At 53.4% G+C, this 26,430-nt stretch overlaps 4 protein-coding genes and 4 non-coding genes across 12 annotated transcripts; 1 reads left to right on the top strand and 7 right to left on the bottom strand.

Annotated features, from left to right (window-relative positions):
* Positions 1-60: 60 nt before the first annotated feature.
* Positions 61-4,521, bottom strand: MPDU1 (mannose-P-dolichol utilization defect 1). 2 transcript variants are annotated; one of them, XM_032139322.2, is made up of 7 exons: positions 4,338-4,521; positions 2,487-2,552; positions 2,206-2,338; positions 1,507-1,592; positions 1,267-1,385; positions 1,021-1,131; positions 61-866 (listed from the first exon to the last, which is right to left on the bottom strand). In XM_032139322.2, the coding sequence occupies exons 1-7, from the start codon at positions 4,438-4,440 to the stop codon at positions 741-743; spliced, it is 744 nt and encodes a 247-aa protein (XP_031995213.1). In that variant the 5' UTR covers positions 4,441-4,521; the 3' UTR covers positions 61-740. The 2 variants fall into 2 exon arrangements, with proteins under 2 accessions (XP_031995213.1, XP_031995212.1); XM_032139321.2 differs by lacking the exon at positions 1,267-1,385.
* A 79-nt stretch (positions 4,522-4,600) lies between these two features.
* MPDU1-AS1 (MPDU1 antisense RNA 1) lies at positions 4,601-6,545 on the top strand. Its single transcript, XR_009210941.1, has 3 exons — positions 4,601-4,898; positions 5,785-5,965; positions 6,149-6,545. It is a non-coding gene; the product is annotated as an MPDU1 antisense RNA 1 (transcript).
* Positions 6,546-6,599: 54 nt separating this feature from the next.
* Positions 6,600-9,012, bottom strand: CD68 (CD68 molecule). Of its 3 annotated transcripts, none has more exons than XM_032139319.2 (6): positions 8,558-9,012; positions 7,956-8,473; positions 7,702-7,821; positions 7,504-7,576; positions 7,221-7,391; positions 6,600-6,937 (listed from the first exon to the last, which is right to left on the bottom strand). In XM_032139319.2, the coding sequence occupies exons 1-6, from the start codon at positions 8,604-8,606 to the stop codon at positions 6,804-6,806; spliced, it is 1,065 nt and encodes a 354-aa protein (XP_031995210.1). In that variant the 5' UTR covers positions 8,607-9,012; the 3' UTR covers positions 6,600-6,803. The 3 variants fall into 3 exon arrangements, with proteins under 3 accessions (XP_031995210.1, XP_031995211.1, XP_031995209.1); XM_032139320.2 differs by having other exon boundaries at positions 7,956-8,398; XM_032139318.2 differs by having other exon boundaries at positions 7,956-9,012.
* Positions 9,013-9,276: 264 nt separating this feature from the next.
* EIF4A1 (eukaryotic translation initiation factor 4A1) lies at positions 9,277-15,550 on the bottom strand. Its single transcript, XM_032139317.2, has 11 exons — positions 15,408-15,550; positions 13,965-14,013; positions 13,604-13,736; positions 13,025-13,164; positions 11,593-11,761; positions 11,122-11,231; positions 10,794-10,937; positions 10,575-10,712; positions 10,360-10,449; positions 10,037-10,116; positions 9,277-9,939 (listed from the first exon to the last, which is right to left on the bottom strand). The coding sequence occupies exons 1-11, from the start codon at positions 15,428-15,430 to the stop codon at positions 9,795-9,797; spliced, it is 1,221 nt and encodes a 406-aa protein (XP_031995208.1). The 5' UTR covers positions 15,431-15,550; the 3' UTR covers positions 9,277-9,794.
* Positions 10,185-10,321, bottom strand: LOC116459508 (small nucleolar RNA SNORA67). Its single transcript, XR_004245562.1, has one exon. It is a non-coding gene; the product is annotated as a small nucleolar RNA SNORA67 (small nucleolar RNA).
* LOC116459553 (small nucleolar RNA SNORD10) lies at positions 11,334-11,475 on the bottom strand. The gene has a single exon (XR_004245597.1). It is a non-coding gene; the product is annotated as a small nucleolar RNA SNORD10 (small nucleolar RNA).
* LOC116459518 (small nucleolar RNA SNORA48) lies at positions 13,435-13,569 on the bottom strand. The gene has a single exon (XR_004245572.1). It is a non-coding gene; the product is annotated as a small nucleolar RNA SNORA48 (small nucleolar RNA).
* Positions 15,551-16,335: 785 nt separating the features above from the next.
* On the bottom strand, positions 16,336-26,240 carry SENP3 (SUMO specific peptidase 3). 2 transcript variants are annotated; one of them, XM_032139315.2, is made up of 11 exons: positions 25,986-26,239; positions 24,455-25,183; positions 23,380-23,619; positions 23,175-23,286; positions 22,657-22,804; positions 22,480-22,527; positions 21,242-21,319; positions 17,720-17,857; positions 17,448-17,531; positions 17,279-17,329; positions 16,337-16,832 (listed from the first exon to the last, which is right to left on the bottom strand). In XM_032139315.2, the coding sequence occupies exons 2-11, from the start codon at positions 25,170-25,172 to the stop codon at positions 16,722-16,724; spliced, it is 1,728 nt and encodes a 575-aa protein (XP_031995206.1). In that variant the 5' UTR covers positions 25,173-25,183; positions 25,986-26,239; the 3' UTR covers positions 16,337-16,721. The 2 variants fall into 2 exon arrangements, with proteins under 2 accessions (XP_058286946.1, XP_031995206.1); XM_058430963.1 differs by lacking the exon at positions 22,480-22,527 and having other exon boundaries at positions 16,336-16,832; positions 25,986-26,240.
* Between the last annotated feature and the right edge of the window lie 190 nt (positions 26,241-26,430).

Below are 26,430 nucleotides of genomic sequence, written 5' to 3'. Positions count from 1 at the left end.
TCTCCTGTTGGACTACAGTTCAGAGGCAGCCTGCAGTCCTCCCATGATAGCCAGGGAGAGCCGCACAACATACAGTTATATTTTTGGTAGTATTAAACAGTTTTGTATTACTCAACTGAGTCTCCAGTCTTTATTGTCCCATCTGTTCCCCTCACTGCAGCAGGAACCAGCCCCATCTCCACTCCCTTCCGCCTAGACCTGCCAGAGCAGGAACCTCCTCACCCCACCCTGGGGCCCTGCCTGAGTCATTCTCCATCCCCCTTCCCCCACCCCAGCACTGGGGTCCAGGAGACAGTCCCAGCCGGGCTGAGGGAGGGAGACAGCCACAGCCTCCCAGTCCCCTCCACTCTGCCGTCCAGGCTCGGTCTTCTAGGGCCAGAAGGGAAGCAGGGAGGCTGGAGGACAGGGTAAAACATTTGCCCAGGATAGTGTTAAACAGCTGGAAATTGCTGCTAGAGGAGGAGGCTTGGCTGAATGAGTTAATAGTACATGTTACAGGGCTTACAAAAGCACTCAAATGTCAAAATTTTGGCTTGGGAGACTCTACCCCCATCCTCTCCTTTTCTAAGGATCTGGATCCGTCAACCATTTGTTTCCACTAAAAGCAAACCCCGGCTCAGAAAGTCTGCAAGTGCAGAGGAATGGAGGGATGAGTAAGTCACACCAGCAGGCTGGCTCAGATGGGGAGAACCCTGAGGTTGGGTGAATGAGTGGAAATGGAATGACTCCAGTAGCTGGCTCTACTGTGCCTTTTTCTGCTTGTAGGGAGGCTTTGCATTCCAGTAGAAGAGCAGCTGGGCAGCGATGAGGCCGTTGCAGAGAGAGGAGACCACAAAGGTCCCAGCCATCAGGGGATCTCCGGTTTCCTGGTTGCAAGAGACAGAGCCAGGGTTACCCTTCAGCATAGCTCAAGAAAGGTTCCCCTATGGACAAAGGTTCCTGACGGGGCAGCTTTGGCCCTTAGCTGGGAGAAGTAAGATGAGGTTTTAGTACCTTCTAGAAGGAAGATGTTGCACTCACCTGAATGGAAGTGAAGATTCGGGCCAGGGAGCCCCCAAACAGCAGGAAGGCTGTGATGGCTGACAGCTGGCCTGTGTGCCCGTTGTGGTAGTTGGTGGCTGCCTGGAGAAGCTAGGGGAGGAGTTGAGACCTTTGGCTTTGTCACCTGAGCTCTTCCCACGCTCCCCCAAGTCCAACACCCCCACACTTTGATCTTCCACTCCACCCTGCCCCCACAACATCTTGTCCCTTGCTCCTGGTACCCACCCTCCCCACCACCACAGCAGGCACATTGGAGGCCTGGAGCAGGGTGACTACAGTCAAGGGCGTCAGAGGTGAGAGAAGCACCAGAAGGACCAGGCCGTAGCAAGCGAGGAAAGCGACACCTAGGGGTGGGGAGACAGGAGGTCTTGTCAATCTCCCCACATCATTTGGCTTTCCCAGGCCTGAGTTCCCAGCAGGGTTCCCAGGAACCACACAGCCTGCTCTTGGGTAAGTCCCCAGCACCTTTCATTGTCTGTCCTCTGTAGTGCATGACCAGGAAGCAGATGGTGATCGTCTGGAGCATCAGGAATAAGGCTTCACCCCAAGAGCTGCAGAGTCAAGAGTTGGGAGGAAGAAAGGCGGGCCTAGAAAGAGGCAGGGAAAGCCTCCATAGCCCATCCATCCAGGGACACCATGCTCTGATCACGCTTCTCTATAGCCCCCACACGGGATTGGCCCATTCTGAATCGTGGCCATTCTTGGGATGCTCACCCCTTCTCAAGATCACCTCCACTGGTGATGATTAGGTTTCTAAAAGGGCTTAAAACTTTCCTAGCCCCTCGTGCCTTTTTTCTTTTTTTAAGACAGAGTTTCGCTCTTGTTGCCTAGGCTGGAGTGCAGTGGTGCAATCTTGGCTCACTGCAACGTCCGCCTCCCAGGTTCAAGTGATTCTCCTGCCTCAGCCTCTCAAGTAGCTGGGATTACAGGTGCCCATCACCACACCCAGCTAATTTTGTATTTTTAGTAGAGACGGGGTTTCACCATGTTGGCCAGTTCGAACTCCTGACCTCAGGTGATCCACCCGCCTCGGCCTCCCAAAATGCTGGGGTTACAGGCACAAGCCACTGGGCCCGGCCACTTTCCTGCCTTGTAACCTCCTTCACCTTAATCCCCAGTAGAGTTGTGGGTATTACCCTTGGGGTGGAAGGGTGGGCCCCTCACCTGAACGGGAAGTTGTTAGTGATGCTGTAGACCATGGTCCCAGTCAATGCCACTAGCTCCAGCATTACAGACTGGAGACTCAGCCCTTCGGCACTCTTGGCTCCCAGGATTTTAAACACCTGGGGCAGCTTTACTAGAGGAAAGATGAGAAAAGTAGGACTGAGAACTCTCCATTCTTTGGGATGCAACACAACAGCTACAGAACGAATGCCCACACAGTTGACGGCCTCTCAGCACCTCCACCCCAACCCAACAGCAGGAAAGAAAGATAAGAGACATACCTAGAAGTGAGCCAGCCACAATGCCCAGCCCCAGGCCTTTGCTGAAGAGAATCTTGAGGCAGGGGACTGAGGAGAGAAAAAAGGGTAAGCAGACAGGAGATGTCTGAAACCCACACCAGGGCTTGAAGCTCCTGTGGGCTCTCCCCGAGCCCTCTTACCCACACCAGGGTCTTGCATTGTCTTGCGGGGAGGAGGGGCGGAGGGCAGGGAGAAAGTCCTGGTCCTTCCTGCTCCAAACCACCACACTTTTTTTTTTTTTGAGACAGAGTCTTGCTCTGTCACCCAGGCTGGAGTGCAGTGGCCCAATCTCAGCCCACTGCAGCCTCTGCCTCTTGGGTTCAAGCAACTCTCTTGTCTCAGCCTCCCAAGTAGCTAGGATTACAGGCGTGCACCACCATGCCCGGCTAATTTTTGTGTTTTTAGTAGAGACAGGGTTTCACCATGTTGGCCAGGCTGGTCCCGAACTCCTGACCTCAGATGATCCACCTGCCTCAGCCTCCTAAAGTGCTGGGATTATAGGCTCGAGCTACCGCGCCGGGCCCCAGACTATTACTTTCCAAAACAGCTTTTCTCCAATGCCTACCACCCCCCACATCCAATCTTCCATTCCTTATAAATTAACATCCAAACTTGGCTTGACCTCCACGGCTCTCCATTGCTTCCCGGTATAAAGCTGAGAAATGCCCAAGAGCTCTCTGATGCTTTATCTCCCTTCTCTGGGCCAATGGGTGCCCCATTTCACATGTCTTCTCTCTCCAAAGACAAGTCTTCATACCGATTTTTTTTTTTTTTTTTTTTTTAATTTTGAGACGGAGTTTCGCTCTTGTTGCCCAGGCTGGAGTGCAATGGCACGATCTCGGCTCACTGTAACCTCTGCCTCCCGGGTTTAAGCGATTCTCCTGCCTCAGCCTCCCGAGTAGCTGGGATTACAGGCGCCTGCCACAACACCCGGCTAATTTTTTGTATTTTTAGTAGAGGCAGGGTTTCACCCTGTTGGCCAGGCTGGTCTCCAACGGCTGACCTCAGGTGATCCATCTGCCTCGGCCTCCCAAAGTGCTGAGATTACAGGCTTGAGCCACCGTGCCCGCCCCATACCACTCTTTCTTGAACACTCTGACTGTCCCTGGCCCCTACTCAGGGACTAAACCTTACCCTTTCGGGGCTTGCTTTTATGCCCTGGCCATCCACAACTTCTCTAGCCTTGAACCCTTCCCCTCAAGGAGCTTGGTCTAGTGGGAGTCTGACTCTCACGGGTCATGAATGCGGCTAAAACAAGGTGCCCCACGAGCTCAAGAGAGGTACCAGGAACTGACAGGGGCAGACTGATGCTTCCCAAATGGTCTGACGGTGGGCCTTGTGGAGCTGTCTCGCAATCAGAAAAAGGAAGGGAGGCAAATTATTCTGAAATCAGACTATGAGCAAACCTGGAGGCTGGAAAAAAAGCAATCGGGGTGGCGGAGCCTTTGGGGGTGCAATGAAGGCCCGATTCATCAGGGGCTTTGAATTAAGTTTAACCCTGCTAGCGATCTAATAAAGGTTGGCATGATTTGACTTAATTTTTATTTTGTTTTATAAAAGTTGAGACTTTTCGTTTTTCATTGTCGCTACAGCACAAACTCCACAAAGAAGTAATTCCACCCAGTGACTTCCCCACTGGCACTAATATGGTGTCCTCCCTCTAAGGAGCCCGAGACACTTCCGCCCTTCTCAGAAGTGACTTCCGTCCAGCTCGGCGTGGCGGCAGTCACTGCCGTCACTTAGTCGCTGATCAAGAAGTAATGGACTAAGTAATGGACTAAGGGCCCACGGTCACTAGAGTAGGACTTGGATCGGATGCTGAATAAAACTCACCGTGCAGCAAGTCCCACTGAACGAAAAGTTGGTCGTAGCATGTCTCAGGTAAAAGAATCGGCACGAGCAGCCGTTTAAGCGGCCCATCCGCCTCGGCCGCCATATTGCAAAGCTAGCTTCCGCCAATCTCTCCAGACCGCCATTGACTTTCGTTGCGCGTGCGCGCTGCGGACACTCCGCCTCCCGTTCTTTTCCCGCGGCGAAGCTGGCCCGCCCCCTGCTCCCCGCTCCCCGCTCTTTCTGACGCTACCCACCCCCGCTCTAGTGGCGTAAAATAAGTCTCAGTCAGGGACCACGTTTTGGACGCGCCCCGCTGTGGGAATTCTAAAGTTTGCCGAAGCTGCACGCCTGCGCAGTTAGACCTCCCACGCCTTTGTTGACGCTTCCAGTTTGGAAGCCAGATTTACACCCCTGCCTTTCTCCGCTCTTCCTGCTGGGCGCCATCTTGTCTTCTCCTAGCACATTTCGTATTGTTCGAAGTTGAGAGAGAAGGAGCCCGAGTCTCCGAGGTGGCGTTGGGTGGGGGCGCTACTAGCTCCCGTTCTCTCAGCTACTCTAGAGGTTAGGGCGCCGGTGGGAGCAGGAGAGTCTGCACCGGGCAGGCCTCCTTAGGTGCCTGGTTGCGCGCAGGGCCCTGTGCTTGTCTTGCCTCCGGTCGGCTCAGGCCTCGGAGCATGAGTGCGCCGGCAACAGCTGGGCCCGGGACAGTGAAGCAGAGGAGGAGGTCGGGGAGGCGAGCCCAGGTCGGGAAGGGCAGCCCCTGAATCACCCCTGGGGCCCAGGGCCCCAAGAGTCTCCGGGGAGCCGAGGCCTGGTGAGGCAGTCCCGGGGTTTTCCCCCTCCCCGCTGGCCCGAGGGCGCACCACGTGCTGGGCAGAGACTTCGGCGAGGCCGAGTGGACTCTGCAGCGCTGCTTGGGAAAGGGCACCTTGGACTACCTGGTGGGGGCGTTGTGCTTCGTTACCGACCGCCGGGACACCGACTGCCGGGTGCCCACCCGTGCGTCATTCCGCTGTGGATCAGCCCTTTGGCGGCCCCCCTCCGAAGTCTGCAAGGTCACACGGATGTCTGCAGGCAGAGGTGGGGCTGCTGGGGCCCTGCCAGGTGAGGGCTGCCCTTGTGGGGCAGTCTCTGGGCCTTGGAGGCCGGAAGCCTCCTGGGGCTCCTACGGCTGGGGGTGCTGCTCATCCTGGCTCCCAGGGATTGAGCCACAGCCAACTGTAACGGGCGGGACTGGCGCTCACTGGTGGTGCAGGCTGTGGCCATCTGGGAGGCCCTTTCTAGAATCTGGACCTTGGCTGTCCTGAGAGTGACACTCCTCACCTCAAGTACTGGGGACATGAAGTTAGGCTTGGCGGGTGGCCCTGTCTGGGGGGCATGCTGCTCCCAGGAGCCCCCAGTGGAGGTCAGAGTACCCACTGCTCCTGCTTGATTCAACCCCTTGCAGGTGGGATAGGAGCATCCCAGGTGCTGCGAGGGTTTAATCGGGCTCTTCTGCTGGCCCTGAATACGGTGGACAGGACAGGACATTCTCATTGCTCAGGAGCCACTGGCGCTGCCTTTGGGAACGAAATTCCACAGCCTCCCACTCATTGCTTTGACTGTCTGCTGCATCTGAAACTACGAGGGTCAGGAAAAAGGCTGCGGGGATGAATGGCTCTACCGGCTTGCCAGGGATGGGGAACTGGAGCAGCCAGTGGCCCCAAGAGGAGGAAGGAAGGGAGGCATGGCAGACCCAACCAGCTGTGCCAGGCTTTGGGGGGTGAACCCATGAGGCATCGTCACACACTGACATTTTCATCCCTCCTCAGCAGCTGCTTCCGGCTCCCTGAGACCCAGCCATGGAAGGCACAGAAAGGCATGTGACAAGAAACTCATGGCTTTTAATCCTGGCAGGACAAGGAAAACCCCGTCAAAGATTTGCATAAATTTTGCTGCTCTCCTGCTGGGGGGGGCAGTTCGTCACATTTAATAAAACTCCCTCCCTCCTCCCAACTGCATTATCTCATATTTATTTATTTGAGACAGTCTGGCTCTGTCGCCCAGGCTGGAGTGCAGTGGCGCAATCTTGGCTTACTGCAACCTCCGCCTCCTGGGTTCAAGCAATTCTGTCTCAGCCTCCCGAGTAGCTGGGATTACAGACCAGCTGGGACTATGCCACCACACCTGGCTAATTTTTTTTGTATTTTTAGTAGAGACGGGGTTTCACCATGTTGGCCAGGCTGGTCTCGTATTGTTCGTATTGTTCGAACAATTTCGAACTCCTGACCTCCAGTGATCCACCTGCCTCAGCCTCCCAAAGTGCTGGGATTACAGGCACGAGCCATCATGCCCGGCTCTCTTTTTGTTCTTCAAGAAAGGGAAGGAAAATAACATTGTTTTTGAGCCAGTTGCATGTCGAGGAAATAAGGGTACCCCCCCACCACACCCCAACCCCCTCAGTGCCCTGGGGTTTGAAGCAAATGCTCAGAGGGCCTGGTAGGCGGATGGGCGTCTCCGGATGATGCAGAAGGCAATAAGCACCAGGGCGAGGAGGCCAAGAAGGATCAGTCCGATGATGAGAGGCAGCAAGATGGACCGGTCACTGGGGCAGGAGAAACCTGGTGGAAGGATAGGGCAGGTAGGTATTTGCAGTGACATGCTGGTTGGGATAAAGGTGGGAGGAGGGAATTGTTGAGGAGCTCACCGCAGTGACTCAGCAGTGATAAAAGGGGGAAACTGGCAGAGTCTTGTAGAGGATGGAAGGACAGTTGCCCTGTAGCCATGAGAAGCTGGGAGAGCGAGATTTGGGTTAAGAAGAGAGATGAGTGGCTTATGGGCCTGGGGAAGGGGTTTTCAGTGCAGTGGGAGGATTCTAGGAGGGAAGGAGTAGGTAGGTCTTACTTTGCCCAAAGACCCCTGTGTGGGGCAGCTGAGCAGCCTGGAGCCTCAGGGAGAGCAGATCGAGGCGGACAGCTGGTGAAAGAATGATGCTAGAGTTGCTGCAGCTGAAGCTCTGGCCCAGGGGTGCTTGGAGATCTCGAAGGGATGCATTCTGAGCCGAGAATGTCCACTCTGGAGGAGTGAGGAAGGGTCAGATCCTATCCACCTCCCTGGCCCCAGCTTAGTCCTTTCAGGAACCCTGGCGTCTAGTGGTAGCAATGAGAAAGGGAAGGAGGTTACTTACGTGCTGCGTGGGGGAAGGACACATTGTACTCCACCGCCATGTAGCTCAGGTAGACAACCTTCTGCTGGAGGTCCTGTGGGGCGAACAGGAAGGCGCAGGTGGTATCCCTCTCCACAGAGGAAGGAGTAGGGTGTGGGATTGGGAGGGGTGGGGTGCCGGGAGGCTGAGTGAGGGGTGAGACTGAAGTCATGGCTATACCTGCATGAATCCAAAGCTGAGGTGTCCATAGGGGAATGAGAGAAGCAGGTGGGGATGGGCACCCTCACAGCTTCCCTGGACCTTGGTTTTGTTTGGGTTCAGTACAGAAATGCCCCAGGCCTGCGGAAGTTAAAGATCAGAAGGTCACAAGATTGCATGCGATGCCAGCCAAGGTTCCCTGTCCCCTCTTCTTCCCTCTGAGCCTATAGCCAGTCCTGCCTCCCTCCCCTCTCGTCCCCCAGTTTTAGCTTTACCTCTCCTCCACCCTGGGTTGTGTACATGACTCGAATCTGAATCTGGGCTTGGAGGTGGACACAGGGCTGGGAACCATTGGTCCACGTGTAGTCTCCAATGGTCTCCTTGGAGGCTGGGCTAGGACTCGGAGAGGGTGGAGGTGGTCCTGGGTGGGCAGAACTGGTGAATCCTGGGCTGGTGGCAGTGCTGTTGCTTGTTGGATGAACCGTGGCATTTCCATGACTAGTGGTGGCAGGACTGTGAGTGGCAGTTGAGGGTCCCTGGCTGGTGGCAGTGCTATTGCTTGTTGGATGAACTGTGCCATTTCCATGGCTGGTGGTGGTGGGGTTGTGAGTGGCAGTTGTGGGTCCGTGGCTGGTGGTGCCTGTGGTGGTTGTCCTGTGAGTGGTGGTTTTGTGGCTCTTGGTAGTCCTGTGGCTGGTTGTTCCAGTGCTCTCTGTAGCTGTGGGTGTCACCGTGAAAGATGGCAGCAAAGTGGCCGATTTTTTGTGAGGACAGTCATTCCCTGTCCCCTGGGCTTTTGGCAGAGAGGAGATGGTTAGCAACCCAGGGGCAGGCTCCCTCCCAGGGGCCCCCTCCCCGCAGCCTCCTTCCTCCTTACCTGCCAGTAGCCCCAGCAAGGCCCCTGAGAAAAGCACAGCCAGCCTCATGGCTGAACCGCCTCACCCGAAGTCCAGCTAGGCTGTCTGCACCAGTTGCTCAACCCTGCTCCCTTAGCCCTCTCTTGGAAAGGAGGAAATGAAAGTCTCACTTCCTGTACCGGAGATGATCCCACCCACAGCCTGACTCAGGGGCCTCAGCTCTAGCCACCTCTCTCTTAGTCATTAGTTTTTGTAATTAAGTTAGGGGACTGTTGGCCCTGCTTCATCAGGGCAAAGTCAACAGTGTCACATGGGTGCAAACAGGGAGTCCTAGGGCAGTTGATCCATAGGGATCCATGTGTCAAACTCAGCAAAACTTGTTTGGCAGTTGTGGCAGGTGGCTATGAGAACAGCTGAGATACAGGCCCCTCCAGTGGTGGGGAAATCGGTGTTTCCACGCCCCTTTCCCCCGGACTTCTGGGCTGACCCCTGTACTACTTCCTCTTGGCTGAGGCACGTGAGGGGCTTGTGACCATCCACACCCAGCCCTTTACAGAGGGGCAGCACTCCAGCATCATCGTTCTCAGAGCCGAGAACATGGCTTTTCAGGGTCTGGGAACTCAGATGGTGACAAGAAAGCAACACAGCCCAAACCATCTGCTGGCGAAGGAGGGAGCAGAGATGCACCCAGTAGCAGGTGGGAGAGGGAAGGGGAGGTAAGAAATGAGAAGCCCAAACAGGCAGTTTCCAAGTCATTTTATTCAGAATTTTGTGTCTGTTTCCTGAATCAATAAATACTATACAAAACAATGTAAAAATGGCTACCATTTTCTCTCCCCTGCTTCCCCCCACCTGGGGACAACCCCCTGGGCAACCTCACTCGGGTTTTAGGGGTTCTCCCTCCAGATTTGGTCCAGCAAATGAGGCTGAGTGACATAGTCCCTTGAATCACTTTCAAAGGAGCTCAGCTGAGGTGAGGAGAGCCTCTGGGATCTGGAGGTTACTAGGTTAGGGATATGGATTAGTGTTTTTTTTTCTTTCTTTTGGGAGAAGAGCCGGCGCCTGGGGCAAGAGCCTACCCCAAAGAAAAGGGTGTCTAAAATGTTCACGGTTCCTTCTTTTGCCTCAAAAAGTGACATTTATTCAAAGAAAAAAAATGACAAGATGTCCATCCCTTGGCTCCCTTCCCTCCCCCCTCCTGCTGCTCCTCAGCCCCCAGATTGAGCCCTGGCTGGGGCTGGGTGGCAGGACAGCCCCTCAGATGAGGTCAGCAACATTGAGGGGCATTTCCTCAATGGAGGTGTTGTAGAAGGTCTCAATGTCTCGAAGAGTCCTCTTGTCTTCTTCTGTCACCATGTTAATAGCCACACCTTTACGGCCAAACCGTCCACCTCGACCGATTCTGGAAAACAAGGAAGGGGATGAGGAATATCAGGAGCTTTAAGCCCAGGGAGGGCCAGGCATGAAGGGGTGGGGGAGTGTTCCAGATCTACACTTACCTGTGGATATAGTTTTCCCTGTTGGTGGGAAGGTCATAGTTGATGACTAAAGAAACCTGCTGCACATCAATGCCTCTGGCCTACGTCAAGAAAGACAACTCTTCAGCATGTGCACGGACACTATCCCGGAGGGAAGACACTTAGGCATCCATGTGGGCAGCCAAGGAAGGCAGAGGAAATAAGCATCCCAATTCCCCAAAGGCCTTAGGCATGCCAGATTCTATTCCAAGCTGCTACTTTCCTGAGAGGCACTGATGTCCCCTTGGAGAGGGAATCACCTTGGATCCTCCCTTCTGCCTTTCCTATCAGTTCCCTCTACTCACCAGCAGGTCAGTAGTAATCAAAACTCTGCTAGAGCCAGAACGAAATTCCCTCATGATCACGTCTCGTTCCTTTTGGTCCATATCTCCATGCTAGAAGAGAAAACAAACATGCAGCAGACCAGGTAGGCACATGGGTTCCAGGAACCCTGGCTTCAAGTAGGACACTTCTGACGGGCAGACCCACAACACAACGGGTTGGCAGCGGGCAAACACACCATGGCGGATACAGTGAAATCTCGAGCATGCATCTTCTCGGTGAGCCAGTCCACCTTCCTCCGGGTGTTGATGAAGATGACTGCCTGGGTGATGGTCAGGGTTTCATACAAGTCACATAGTGTGTCCAGCTTCCACTCCTGGAGGTTGGGGGACAAAAATCAGTCAGGGGCTATACCCAACAACTCACTACCAGGCCCGCCTCCTGCACTGGGCCCCACCTCTCGTTCCACGTTGATGTAGAATTGGCGGATACCCTCCAGGGTCAACTCTTCCTTCTTGACAAGAATCCGAATGGGGTCCCTCATGAACTTCTTGGTCACCTCAAGCACATCAGAAGGCATTGTGGCTGACAGCAAAACTACCTAGTGGAAAAAAAGGCCAGTCTTAGAGCAGTGGTTCCTTACCGAGGCCTGCTGCCTTCCCTAGCCACAGCTAAAACTGAAGCAGATGCATAAAAAGGCTCAAGACAAGAATCCAGAATTTGGTTCCCCTGGCACTTGCTATGTTTTTAAGAATCATTAGCTATTCAAGCAAGACCGCCCTCACCTGGGTGTTGCTGTTGAGCTTTTGGAATATGTCATAGATCTGGTCTTTGAATCCACGGCTTAACATTTCGTCAGCTTCATCCAGTACAAACATCTTGATGTATTTGGGAGCTAGAGAAGAAAAAAAAAAAGCCAATATATAGCATGTTAGGGAAATGTGGGAGAGAAATATCCAACTTCGCTGATAAAAAACAAAGAGGGGCCAAGTAGTCTGCTCTCAGAGTACAAAGACTGATCAGTTGCCCAGGACCTTCCCGCCAGGCAGACAACAGCCCTGGGAAGTAGGACACTGCCTGGGCTGCGCTAGCAGGGAAGCCAGAGGCTCAGATGACACGCATGGGCTCCATCACAGAGCAGCTCTTCCCCAGAAGGAAACCAGCATCCCTGGGAATGACTTTGGCTTACGCTGAAAGACTGGAAAGCGTGCACAAGAGCAAAGTGACCCAGGGGACTGGAGAACTGCATTACTCACACAGATATCTCCGGTTAAGCATATCAAACACACGGCCAGGGGTACCCACGATGATGTGGGGAGCTTCCATCTGCAGTTTCTGCACCTCAGCACGCACGTTGGTGCCCCCGATACAGGCATGACAGGAGGCACCCATGTAGTCTCCTAGTGCCATGACCACCTTCTGTATCTGAGCAGAGAAAGATGGGTGCTCATATATTAGCTACAACTGTGCCAGCCACCATTCTTAAATGTTTTTCATGTACTTATTCCTAACCAACTTTGGGGCATGCACTATTATCAAACTCACATTCAGCTGAGAAACAGGCAGAGGCTAAAATCCACTTAAGATCGTGCTGTCAATAGGTGGCAAAGACAGGATTTCAACTCAGTCTGCTTCCTGAGTGTACAGTGATTCACAATAAGGCCGCTCAGATAATTAATTCAGTTTCTTGCTCTAGATATTTAGAACCCTTAACTTTCTGAAAGCTAATTTGACCAACTGCCTCATCACACAGCAACCAGTCTTTTTGTTTGTTTTTTTGAGACAGAGCTTTGCTCATTGCCCAGGCTGGAGTGCAATGGCACAATCTCAGCTCACTGCAACCTCCGCCTCCTGGGTTAAATTCTCCTGTCTAAGCTTCCCAAGTAGCTGGGATAAAAGGCACACGCCACCATGCCTGGCTAATTTTTGTATTTTTAGTAGAGGCGGGGTTTCACTATGTTGGCCAGGCTGGTCTCCAACTCCTGATCTCAAGTGATCTGCCTGCCTTGGCCTCCCAAAGTGTTGAGATTATAGGAGTGAGCCACCGCGCCCAGCCAGCAACCGGTTTTATAGAACAGGTGATGCATATCCACGTTCTATTGCACTCCTGCCATAGGACCCAAGCTATGATGCATGTTCACTCTGAGAAAACTGAGAGCCAAGTGCCTTAGAATGGAGCTCTGCTGTAACTTCTTACATTACCCACACCCAGAATAATCACTGCCGCCGCCGCAGAACATTTAAAAACATGTTGAGATCAGTGCTGCAGCATGACCCAGGAAAAAGTCCAGCATTAGAATTGTGTATGCCCCAGGCATGAAACAGCTCTGGCCATTAAGCAAGGGTGAAAAAAGGACTGTCCATCTGCTCTGACTACTGTAAGATCACCCCCACCACCAAGGTGTCTCTTAGCCCATAGTGAAGGTGCTTATTCAGAACACAGCCAAACTTGCCCAGCCAGCCAGGCCTCACCCAGCAGCCTTCCCATTTGACTCAGGAAACGGATGGAGGAAGCCATGGTTACGTGTGGGTAAGAAATAGCTTCTAATTAACCCAGCAGGTCTCGAGAGTGTTAGGGCACCCATCTCTTCCTCCCAAGGTGGTGATCAGAGAAGACTTCTCTGGTCCTTGGATTATACTCATCATTCCTAAATCAGCCCTTAAAGAGGGAATAGAAGCCACTCTTACCTGCTGAGCCAATTCTCGAGTGGGTGCTAGGACCAAGGCCTGGGTGGCTTTTAGATCTAATTCAATCTGCTGCAGAATCGATATAGCAAATGTGGCCGTTTTCCCAGTCCCAGATTGGGCTTGAGCAATCACATCATAACCTAAACAAACCAATTAGGAGTTAAATGTAGTAAAGAGCATACTCTTTGGGATATTCAAGTCCTAGGTTAATGAGGTCAAATAAGCAACCAATGAACCAAGCATTTCACGGCTCACAAACTACCTTCCCAATCAACAGTTACACAATGGGAACCAGCTCAGAAACAAGGACCAGTTATTAACTCATCTAGTATTGCACACAAAGCTGGACTAGAAACATGGCTGTAGATGCAAGTATAAGCTGGCTACAATACTACCTCTTTAAAAGAAATGTATGTGTCCAAGGCATGAACCAGGCATGGACACAGATCAGAAGCCAAGCTGGGATGAACAAGGAGTTGCTTTGTCCCTGGCTGATATGAGATGGGCATCACCAACCAGATGCCACTCTACCCAGGTCAGGGACAGTCCAGAATGTCTTCTGGGACTGAGAGGTCTCACCCTTGATACAAGGTAGAATGGCTCGCTGCTGGATGGCAGAGGGCTTCTCAAAACCATAGGCGTAGATACCACGGAGAAGGGACTCCGAGAGGTTCATGTCATCAAAGCTGTCAACAATCTCATTCCAGTTACTCTAGGGGATGCAAATAAAGCTTGAGTCATGGAAAAGGTGGAGCTGAGCTGTAGTCTCAGAGCAAACAGAATCTGGTGCCTACTAACCAAACCCTCAGAGCTTACAACCCCTCCTCCCTTTAGGGAAACCAGCTGCTTCTAGATAATCAAGAGGCCACTCTAACTCTATACAACTGTTAGGCTAAAAGTTGTAACGAGGGAGGACAGAATTCCATTTCTCCAGTCTCACCTCGATGACGCCTTCGGGCTCCATCCCATCGGGGCCATTGTCTCTGGATCTGTTGGTTTAAAGCAGAAGTTTTCTCCCCTGCCCGACCGAAGCACTCAAAAATCCTGACAGCCGGGCTCTGTCAGGAGTGGCCTGCATGATGCATCAACCTGCTCTCCCAGATCTAACTCCCACCAGCTCCCAAAAGGTACCCAGAAGAGGAATTTCTATAAAACTGAGCCCTTTGCCCCATGCAGGCAGCGGCTCAGGCCAGGCCACCCCCGACATAAGGGGGTGACCCTTTCTGAAGACAGGCTGGCAGGCGTGCCGCCGCGCTCACGGTGCCCAGAGGTGGTGCTTGCCGCCGGGTCCACGTGGGCCCGACCCAGCCGCTTAAAGCCCAAGCGCGTGCACCTCCCACAGCAGCATCAGGGCGCCGGAAGTCCCGCCCTTCACCTCCCAGATCGGAGGGTAGGACATCCCCTTCCCCCCACGTCATCCCGCCCGCGCCCTCCCCCACTCCCTCCAGCCGAAGCCCCCCCTCGCGTTGCCCGGATGTGGGAGGCCGCGGGCGGTGGCGGCCTCGCGCACAATGAGCCCAAGCCGAGCTAGCAAAGGGGGAGATTGCACAACACTTAGAAGCGAAGCAGACTGGGGGAGGGGAACGCCTCAGGCCACCATGTGCTCGCTCCCTCGACCACCCGGCGGCGTCTCCCACCCCTGCATGGAACAATCCACATCCCGCCCGCCCCGTCGCGAAGTAGCGTCGCCCTCCCATACCTCAGGCCGCTCACCCCCGAAGGAAGGTGGACCTGCCCATCCGCAGTTTGCCAATAGCCCTGCTTGTGCGGCAAAATGGACCCGCCCGCCCGGCGCCGGGTGGGCTCCTGGTGCCTCACGCGGCCGCTCCTCGGGGTTAGGCTCAGTCCTGGCCGTCAAGAAAACCAGCACACTGAACGGCCGGTTTCTTCTCCCCGACCCGTGTTTTAGCCGCGACTAAGTAACTGGATCTAAGGACCGGGCACCCCCGCCTCTCGCGAGTGGTACCGTCAGAATCCTCCGGAACCCCGCGCTCCGTCCCTCCCCCGGCACAGGGAGGCAACCGGACCTGCCGGCTCTGGGCCACACATAGTGGCGGCCGCCTCCACCTTTCTTTCCCACGCCAGGTCGCGACCCCGTCTCACCACTCAGCGCCGGGGCTTCGCGCACGGCGGCGCCTCGGGTCGAGGCCTCGTAACAAACCTCGCACGCCTGACCCTAGCCGGGCTGTCCCTGCCCTCCGCCTCGACCTGCTGGTCGCGTCGGCCGTGGATCTTCCCCCTCGCCCCTCCAGGCCGGACCCTCCCCCCAGCCCGGCTCGGTTTCTCCCGCAACCCTGGTGGGCCTCTCAGCTACCCCCAGCGGGCCCGTTGGAAGAGGGCGGCAAAATAAGCAGCCACAGTCTCTAGCAAATGCCTTTCTTACCGGGAATCCTGGCTAGCAGACATGATCCTTAGGAACTAGGGCGGAGTGCCCGCCTATCGACAACTTATAGAGCGCCCGACTCCGCCCCGGCCATCGCATTGGTTTGGCCGCCCCGGCCCCGCCTGCCGGCGCTCAGCAACTTGGCGTGACGTTAGTGCCTAGTCGCTCTGGCCCGCAGCCACCATTGGATAACTCGAGTGCCTATCAAGGTGAAGGCCCGCCCCGCAGCCTCATTGGCTGGAGGGCCCGCCTTTCTCGCCGGTACGGAAGTGACATAGAGGAGTCAGGCCTCGAGGCCTGGCAGCCATCTTGGGGCCCTGCACTCTCACACGTGCGGAGGCGACAGTGCCTTGGTCATGTGGCTCCGTAGGCCCTATCACGCAAGGGGGGCGAGGTCTCAGCCTCCAGAGGCTTCCGGGCTCTGAGGGTTATCACTTCCCTTTACTTCTGCTCCAGGTCTCCACTGGACTCAAATGTTATTTGTTTTCCCCTGTAGCAGAGATGGATTCGACACTGCCTGGATGTGTGCCAGGGATGAAGGAACCAACAGCGATATCGCAGGGATGGGAGGATTCCCCTGGCTGGAGGGTGGAGGGATGGAAGAAAACTGTAAAGGGCTTAGGGGTACTGTCATGAATCCTGGTTGGTCCCCTCCCCAGTCCCTTGTGTCCAGTTACCCAGCTTCCCTCTCGGATGCCCTTATTCTTGAGGCTTATCTACTTTCCCTCCTTCCTGCCCTCTGTTCCCATCTGGGGGATTTGTTTGGGTGATGAAGACAAGGTGTTGGCAGTGCCTGAGCCAGGGATGGAAAGCTGAACCCTTTAGTCTCAAGAGCCTGGCCGGAAGGTCTGAGCTAAGCATATCCACTAATTTGAGGCCCCTTAAGGAAGACCACCACTTACGTATCAACAAAGGATCCTTTATTGACCAGAGCAGGACCGTGGCATTTATATATATATATATAAAAAAAAGTTTGAAGATCTGGCAGGCAGTGATCCTATTGCCCGCCCACCACCCCCAGCACTGATTTCCTGCTCCCTGCACGGGGAAGGGGGAGGATGACTGCTCCACCCAGGCCACACTCCCCTGCAAACAGAGGAAGAAAGGGGCTTTTCTGTAGCCACCCTCTGCACATCAGAAATCAACAAGTATTCTCTCAAAGAAAAAAAAATACAGAAATTGAAACATTTAAATATGAAAAACCAAAGGGAAGTGAGTGGGAAGAGGCAAGAGAGGAAAGGAACTGGAGTTTCTTGGGAAGGGACTCCCATGTCCCCCTTCCCATTAATGGGCTTGGGGTCTGGGGTACGAGGCTCACACAGTGAGTTTGCAGTGACACAGCTCCTTGTAGATCTGCCGACGAAGTTTGGGCATGTCCTGCTGGGTGAAGCTGAATGGCTGAGACAGGGCCAGATGCTTGCAGTACTGGGTGTTAACAAAGCAGGCCATGAGAAACCCCCCGTGTCAGGACCTGTGCTACACATTTCATATGAGATGCGTCTCCATCTTTCAGAGAACATCCCCAAAGGGAGCCAGGGTCCCATAGCCTGGGGTTCAAAAACAGTCTGACTCTAAAGCTAGTGTTCTTACTTGGTACATGATACAATGTTTTAGATGGAGAAAATACACTGAGTTGGAGGTTAGCAGGGAGCTCTACGAAGGCCAGAGGCCCAAGACCAGAGACCCAGTCCCAATGTGGGATGGAGAAGCCCAGAAGAGAAGCAGTGAAGCCAGTGTTTTGGTGTTCTAAAACAGATTCCTTCCTGCTCCACAACTGACTATGAGCCAAATGAGGGGATGCACAACAGCCTCCCAACCCTTTCACCCAACTGACTTCAGAGCTAGAGGGGGTGGCCCCATCATCTGCTTACCTGCAACACAAAAGCACCACAGTCACTGTCATTATTCTGCCTGGCCACATTCTAGAGAAGAGAAAGAAAGCAGGCCCTTCACATGGAGACTCCCAGGGGTAGGACTTCAATTTCTGCCTTCTACCACTATCCCCACCAACACCCTATACCCCTCCCTCAGGAAACTCACCATTTTGAAGTAACCTTTCCAGCCCTGGTGGAAATCCAGTCGGTCTTTCTTTACCGCCTCTGCCTGTAGATACTTGGCAATATGCTATGTGGATGGGGAAAAAGAGAAAGTGATGCCCTAAGTTTCTCAACTGAACACAGTATGGTGGGTACAGTGGTGGCAGACACCATGCCCAGGTCGCCCCTCAAAGACCCAAAGCCCACTCTTCTTCCTGCAGTGCCTTGCCACTGCACCTCCCACATTTTGCCCATCTCTCTCCTACCCCCTCAAACCTTAGGGCAGCGGCGGTTTAGGGTACGCTGCGAGTCAAAATAGGTGATGGTGCGTCGCCTCACATCAACAGAGATGAGGGACCAATGCACCTCCAGGTGGATGGGGATTAGCAGTAGCTCCTTATTGAAGATGTCCACCTAAAGAGATAGTGCCACAGGTCAGGTACAACACACAGAAGTCTTGCCTTTTGCCATGAAGGTTCTAGAGAGGAACAGAGACACAGGTAAGGGAACCAAGTGAAAGAACAGAAGACCCAAGCCCTAGATTGTGGGCAAGCTCAGAATCTGCATGTTTCAGCTCTTCGGGGTAAGGAAGGAAGGTCGGACAATGGAGATGACATCAGAACGAACACTTGAGAACCCATGATGGGCAGGTGCTTTTCACACTTTAAAGGGAGAAGCACTTAGCAGCTAAGAACCCAGGCCTAGGATTCTGGAGCCTGCCAGAATTCAAATACAGCTCCTCCATTTACTGGCTTATGACTGTGGGCAACCTACTTAATAACCTTCTATACTTCAGTTTCCCTATCTGTCAGAGAGTGTAAATAGTAGTACCTACACCTCATCCATTTGATATGAGGATTAAACTAGTGACTACCCATCATACACTTAGAACAAGACACAGCATAAAGTAAACACTCAGTTAATGCTCCTAACAATCCTACCGGGAAGTTCTCACATTCAACCTAACATGAGGAAATTGCAGCTTGGAAAGTCGTGACTTGCACAAGGTCATAAAAGAAAGAAATGGCAGAAGTGGGACTCAAACACAGTATGAAGAAGGCCAACATGTTTTTCACTGTATGTCACCACCCTTTCCTCTACTGGAAGAAGATCCCTGAGGGTGTAAGCTCTTGAATTTGAGGACTGAAATTAAGCAATGCTGGAGCCAGTCATCCTGCCTAGCTATAGAAATTTCCTGGCCTTTGAATGGGAGGGCAGGGAAACCAGAAGAGAAAAGAACTCTTGATTTTCCTCCCCCAACCTGTTCCTCTCCCACTTTTCCCGTTACATAGGCCAAAAACCTAGGCATCATCCTCCATTTCTTTTTCTTCATTTCCCACATCCAACCTGTGGAGGAAAAAACAAATCTTTTTTTTTTTTTGAGATGGAGTCTCGCTGTCGCCCAGGCTGGAGTGCAGTATCACTCCAAAGCGCGCCCAGGCACGATATCACCTCACTGCAAGCTCCACCTCCCAGGTTCACACCATTCTCCTGCCTCAGCCTCCCAAGTACCTTGGACTACAGACATGCGCCACCTCGCCCGGCTAATTTTTTGTATTTTTAGTAGAGACGGGGTTTCACCGTGTTAGCCAGGATGGTCTTGATCTCCTGACCTCGTGATCCGCCCGCCTCAGCCTCCCAAAGTGCTGGGATTACAGGCATGAGCCACCGCACCCGGCAAAAAAACAAATCTTCTTTCCTACTATACTCTCAGAACACAAAATACTTCTGTAACCTGTGGTCACTAAGAAGTGTGTGGGGCTTTCTCTCCACCAACAACCAAGCAAGCAATTTTGCAGTGGACACAGCTGGGTATCCCCCAATTCAATTCCAACACTATCTACCTGGAGATAATGTGTCACAGGTTTTAGGGCTCAGTCTCACAAGGCTGCCCCCAATTCTGATGCCAGTCCTAAGCCCCAGGTTGTTTTATCTGTTTCTCACCAACTGGTTAGATCAGCGTTCCCATGACCCCCTCCTTGAATTTGATTAATTTGCTAGAGCAGCTCACAGAACTCATGGAAACACATTTACCAGTTTATTACAAAGGGTAATACAAAGAGTACAGATGAAAAGATGCACAGGGAAAGGTAGTGGGAAGAGGCCCGGGGGCCATCCTGTGGGAGCCTCCACGCCTTCAGCTGTCTAGAATGTCTCCAAACTCCTCCTCTCGGGTTTTTTCTTTTTTGAGACAGAGGCTCACTCTGTCACCCAGGGTGGAGTGTAGTGGCGCGATCTCGGCCCACTGCAACCTCTGCCTCCCGGATTCAAGCGATTCTCCTGCCTCAGCCTCCCGGAGACTACAGGCGCACGCCACCACGCCCAGCTAATTTTCATATTTTTAGTAGTGGTGGGGTTTCACCATGTTGGCCAGGCTGGTCTCAATCTCTTGACCTTGTTGTGATCCGCCCGCCTCGGCCTCCCAAAGTGCTGGGATTGCAGGCGTGAGCCACCGTGCCCAGCCCCTTTCAGGTTTTTACGGAGGCTTCACTACTAGGTATGACTGATTAAATCACTGATCCTCAGTGACTGCCTTAACCTTTGGCCCCTTTCCCCTCCCAGGAAGTTGGTGGGGGTGAGGCTGAAAATTCCAACCCTCTAATCATGAAGCCACCTAGAGGGGCTGGCCATGAATCAACTCATCAGCACACAAAAACACACATCACTGGAGATTCCAAGGATTTTAGAAGTTGAATGCCAGGAGCCTGGTCAGGAGACCAAATATGTATCTCTCAGTATCACAGAGCCTGTCAGTCCTACTGGTTTTACTCGTAAAATTTACCCTACATAAAACTACTCTCTCTCTCTTCCTTTAGCACTCCAGTTCAAGTTTCTCACCTGGACTACTGTGCTCTGTTTCTGCTTCCATTCTTGCCCCCCTTTCAATCTATCATTGAAACAGGAGTTTAAAACAGAAGGCACTTCTCAGCCTGCTTAAAACTCAATGGCTTCTCAGTATACGCGCAATAAAACCCCCCTCCTCAGCCTACCGTACATGTCTTACATGATGATCTACTCTCTGACCGAATTTTGTATCGATCTCCCTTTGCTCACTCTGCGCCAACTACACAGGTCACCCCCACAAGCCCTCTGTTCCTCAGCCATGGTTTTTCACTATGGGTCTTGTGTACTTGCTATTCCCAGATCTGCACATGGCTGGCTGCTCATCTTTCAAGTCTCAGCTATGAGAGGCCTTCCTAGATCACCCAATCTAAAGTACCCACTTTCCACGCTATGACATTACTGTGGTTTTTTTTTTTTTTTTTTTTTTTGAGATGGAGTCTTGCTCGTTGCCCAGGCTGGAGTGCAATGGCGGGGTCTCGGCTCACTGCAACCTCTGCCTCCCTGGTTCATGCGATTCTGCTGCCTCAGCCTCCCGGAATAGCTGGGCTTACAGGCCACCTGCCATCACACAGGGCTAATTTTTGTATTTTTAATAGAGATGGGGTTTCTCAATGTTGGCCAGGCTAGTCTCGAACTCCTGACCTCAGGTGATCCGCCTGCGTTGGCCTCCCAAAGTGTTGGGGATTACAGCCGTGAGCCACTGCGCCCAGCCTCACATTACTCTGTTTTGATCTGCCCACAGCACTTATCACTAGCTGCAATTTAACTTTATTCTCACTCCACAAGGGCAGGTTTTCCTTATTTAATACTGTATCCTTAGTGCCTACACACACACGAGACGTTTAATCTTTGAAAGACTGAATGAACACCGTCAGGGAAAGGGCTCAGAGAAAACAAGACTCTCATTCTTTACAGGCAAGGCGTTACACAAGTAGATGTGAATTCAAAACTCACGTTTTTGGTCCACCTTTTCACCCCATCATAACCCTTGGTACGGAGTTTATCATAGAAGAAACTATTGAAGAAATGCACCTGTGCCAATGACACAAAAAAGCTCAATGGAATTAAAAGACCTCAGATTCTCCCACTAAGTCTCCCCTCCTCAGTCCACTGACAGTAAAAACAAATTCTGGGTTTTTGTTTTTTTTTTTGGTAGAGACAGGGTCTCACTATGTTGCCCAGGTTGGTCTCAAACTCCTGGCCTCAATCTGTCTGTCTGCCTGCCTCGGCCTTCCAGAGCATTGAGATTATAGGTATGAGTCAACAAACCAGGCTTTTTTTTTTTTTTTTTTTTTAGGCAGGGCCTTGCTCTGTTGCCCAGGCTGGAGTGCAGTGGCATGATTTCAACTCACTGCAACCTCCGCCTCCTGGGTTCAAGCGATTCTCCCACCTCAGCCTCCCGAGTAGCTGGGACTACAGCTACCCATCACTACGCCCAGCTAACTTTTTTGTATTTTTATATTTTTAGTAGAGCCAGGGTTTCACCATGTTGGCCAGGCTGGTCTCGAACTCCTGACCTCAGGTGATCCACTCGCCTTGGCCTCCTAAAGTGCTGGGATTACAGGAATGAGTCACCGCACCCAGCCAAAGTTGTTTTTTTTTTTTTTTTTTTTTTTTTTTTTTTGAGACAGCATTCCACTCTTGTTGCCCAGGCGGGAGTGCAATGGCGTGGATCTCGACTCACCGCAACCTCCGTCTCCCGGGTTCAAGCAGTTCTCCTCCCTCAGCCTCCCGAGTAACTGGGATTACAGGCATGCACCACCATGCCCAGCTAATTTTGTATTTTTAGTAGAGATGGGATTTCTCCATGTTGGTCAGGCTGGTCTTGAACTCCCGACCTCAGGTGATCCACCCACCTCGGCCTCCCAAAGTGCTGGGATTACAGGCATGAGCCACCATGCCCGGCAGCCTTTTTTTTTTTTTTTTTTTTTTTAAACCTTGTTTTACAATAGGAACCCATCCCAATCCTTGGGGCTGGCGATAGCGAAAAACACTAAATACTGGCAGAAAGGAAAACAACCGATAAATCCAGGGTCAAGATTACAGATTTGAAATTAATACACTACCACTACCACCTCTCTCCCTGAAACAGAGAACCTCTCTGTGTAAAATGAAAGAGATGAAAGGAGCTTAAAAAGCTGCTTAAAACTGCAGAAGTTCTTCTGGGTACTGACCTATCTGGTTGGGCCTACCTTTTCAGGGACTGTGTCCATGACCAGGTCTCCATACATGTTCATCACCTGGGGAGAAGATGGGAGGCAGCTTGCCATGGAGGGTGCGGCATGGGTACAGAGCTCCCCCATGCAGAGGGCCCCAGACACCCTGCTCCCTGAATCCCCTCTCAGGCCTGTTTCTCTACCCTTTCTCACCTGGTCATTGAGCCAGTTCTGTCCATACAAGGTCCCCAAGTCATCCATGGTCAGCACATGCCGCTTATAGGCCACTCGGAAGCCCCTCACCATGGCATTGCCTGGCATCCGCTGGTATGACTGGATCAGCTGCAACACCAGGCCCTTCCTGAGTAGGCCAAGGGTGGAGTCACACAAAAGATGATGCAGCTGGGGCACACTGAAATACTTACTACTCCCTGGAATACAAATTCTAACTGACCCCCTTTTTTCTGGCTCATGATGGGTCCTTCTGACGACCTGCCAAAGGCCCGCTCCCCAGAAAGATAAAACATGACTACTCAGGTAGAACATTTCAGGGTCCCAGGTAAAGACTCTCCCATCAGCTTCCAAGGACTTGGCACCTGCCTGCAGAGTCCTCCCCTTCAGCTCTAGCTTTCTCCTCCCCAACTACAGCCCTATGGGAGAAAAGGCAGCAGTATTCTCTCCACATCCCCGAGGCCCCAGCCCTCCTTTGAAGGAGGGCTTTCAAGCCTCACCTGGAAGGGGTGGAAAACTCCTGCTGGAAAATGTCCTCCAGCTTCTCTACTACCTCATCAGTGCTGAGGGGTATGAGGCTGCCATACGTTTGAAGGAATTCATCCAAGATGCCTGGTGGAAAGGGAGAGAGGAGGGGTGAGGCCTCCAGACTCTACTCTAGGAGTCGGCGGAGGGAGAGAGGCTAGTTGCTCAAGGGCGCCTTACTCTGTACGCAGGTCACATGCTCCTCTCGCAGGGGGCTGTGCTGGCCGGCTTTCTCCCCAGGCCTCTCTGCCTCTTCTGCCATGCCCAAATCTGAGCCCTGAAAAAGCTCCTGGGCCACATGGTCCCCGATGCTGCACACATTGCTGATGAGGATGCTGGCATCAGGGGGTGCCAAGCTGCGCTCCCCTTCTGGCCCAGATGGTCCCCCAAAACCGTTGGGCAGAGTACATGAAAGGAGGCCTATAGGGCAGGGGAAATGGAATGGTCATGAGAGACTGGCCTGGGGGAAAGGACAATGGGATGCACACGGGTGACTCATGCATGCAAATAAGACCGCAAGAAGGATACACTGAAGCAGAATCCACCAATGTCAATCCTACCCCAAGAAACGGGGACCCCATAAGCATGAGATAAACACGTCCAAGAGATTCTACAGGGACGGAGAGAGAGCTCCTACTCACAGACAGGAAGAGAGAAAAAGGATTAGCATTTAGAAATGAAAACTTCAGGGATATTTGTCACCACTATATGCCAAACACCTAGCATAGTACCCAGCATATTGTAAAGGCTCAATGAATACTTGAATATGTAATAAAGACCTAGAGAGCCTGAAATTGTTTGGCTGGAGTTCTCCGAAAAGGAAATATTCTTTCACAACTGTAAGATGATGTACTCCACTACTGGGAGAGATCCCATCCCACCACTATGGGAATGGTACCCTCTGGAGATGTAGACACAGGGGTTCTTATACTGAGAGGCCAACAAGGGATTTCGCGTGGACAGGATTTTTCTAAACCACATCTCCCTTTCTCATCTGCGCTCAAGACCACAGGATACCTACTTAGGGAATCTGTTTCCTAGCTCTGCCTGGGAAACTGCCAGGCTCCCTCCCAGGCTTACTTTCTGCTCAAAGTGGGGCTTAATGAAGACATTTCGCAGCTCTTCTGGAGCCGTCACTCTGCCATCCTACTTTCCTTAAGCCCAACTCTCACCATGGCAACAGGCTCCTGGTGCTCCAGGCTCTTATCCCTCCCTAACCCCTCCCCTGCAACCCCACGCCCCTTTCCCACCTTACCCGAGTCAGGGTCCAGAGGAGACTTTGGAGTCCACCTGAGTCCATCTTCCTCCATGGGGGGCCCAGAGGGCACTGGTGGAGACCGTCTCACCCCATCCTCAGCCATGAGAGCACCTAGCAGACCCAGCCGGGGTGGAGGTGGCCCCCGGGGGGAGTCAAAACGACAACAGGGGGATGGCACCTGTGGCGTCGCACCCCCTTCCTGGGGTGAAAGATGGTTCTTGGGGTGTGCAAGGCCCCGCCGCCGGCCCCGGTGGCGCCCCCAAAGCTTCCAGTGGAATGTCAGCGAGGTGCTTTTTGAGTAGAGCAGCATCCGGAAGGCTCTCATGGCTCGACGGCGGCGCTGTGAGCAGGTTTTTCGATGAGTGGGGCGGGAAGGGCGGGGCCGCTGGGAGGTTCCCAGCTGACTCCATCTGGGGGGCAGCCTCCAAGCTGCCACTTCCTCCTCTTCATCTTCATCCTCCTCCTCCTCCTCTTCTTCCTCCTCCTCTTCACTTGCTGAGGCATCAAAAGAGGGTCGGGGGACAGGGAGGCGTCTGGCTGGCACTGTGGTCCCTGACCCAGGATCTGGCCCAAACCCTCCACCTGACTTGAGTCGGGGTTTGGGAGGTGGGGGCCAACGAAGACGCTCCCGTCTGGGACTTGAGTAAGCTGGGGGTATGCCGGGTCCAGGAGGCTCAGGCCCCCAGGACCCGGTCCCTTGTATAGTCTCTTTCATCTTCCAGTACCCTGAAAAACAAAGATCAGGGTATCAAAATCTAAGCATGACCCCACCGCAGATCCTGCCTCTCTTCCTGGCCATGCCTCCTCTGGATTCAGATGCAAATAAAGAAAAGAGGAAAAAACGCAAAACTCGTAACTTAAGATCCTCCCAGTTAACGCGGTCCACAAGGGGCCCTTTAGGGTCTGTGCCATCATCTCTCCCCAGTCCAGAGACAAGGGAAAATGGCTAAGCAGCAGGCCTCAGAGATCTTATTTCTAAGATCCCCAGGCCAAACCCAATAGCACTGCCAGGTTCTGCGTCTTTATTTTAATACCACCAGGGCTGTCCTTTGAGGGCCCAACAAGGGTAATTTCTTTCCTCAGGGACATGATAACCGTGGTACTTGAGGAGAATGCAACTTGCACGTGGAAACTGTGGGCTGGAATGGGAGACAGTTCTCTAACACCCTGGATGAACAGGGGGCATGGGAAGGCTGCGGTCATCTCAGGTGCAGATGCCAGGGATATGGCTCGGGGGCAGAGGCTAATAAACGGGGAAGGACTTCGAAGGAAACTTAAAGAGAACCGAATCAAGGCGCTGGGACAGAACGGAGCGCACGAGCCAGGCCGGCCCAGCCCCCACCTACTTCATCCTCGGGGACCAGAATGCAACCCGGCACCAGTCTGGTCCCACGAGCTTGGATGGCTCGGCGCACACGGGCCTTAAGAAGCCCCTTTGCGGGCCTCTGGGCCCCGGTTCGGTGGAAGCGAGGCCCAGGAATGGGAGAGGCCAAGGCAGAGCTGGGGGGAGGGGAGGGGGCGTCCTCACCGGGAGCAGGGAAGCCGGGCGGACGGGCCCGAGGGCGGGCGTCTCCGGCCTCAAGCTTCCCGGCTCATCTCTCTGGCGACGGCGGCGGCCCCGCCACTCCTGCTGTCTTTAGGCGCAGCCGTCTCAATTCAGGATTCCAACGCTTCTGGGCCGCGTGCCGCGCCGCCGAGCACCCCGCCGCGCCGCCTCTGGCTCTGCTTCAGCTTCTACCTCCACCTCCGCCACCGCCACCGCCACCACCAGCGCCACCGCCGCCGCCACTCCTCCCCCCCTCCTCCTTCCCCTCCCGCGAGCCCCGGGCCCACCGGCAGCGGCGGCGCACGATTAGTACGTCACACCCGGCGAAGAGCGTCGGCGCGGCCACCAAGCGCGCAGTCCCGCCTACCCGAGGACGCCGGCGCCACGGGACCGGCCCGCCCAGAGCGCTACGCGAGGCTGCGCCTGC

The sequence above is a fragment of the Hylobates moloch genome, unplaced genomic scaffold (genome assembly GCF_009828535.3).
Source record: "Hylobates moloch isolate HMO894 unplaced genomic scaffold, HMol_V3 SCAFFOLD_19, whole genome shotgun sequence".
NCBI classification, from domain to species: Eukaryota; Metazoa; Chordata; class Mammalia; order Primates; family Hylobatidae; genus Hylobates; species Hylobates moloch.
This window is presented reverse-complemented; position numbering and strand designations above follow the sequence as displayed.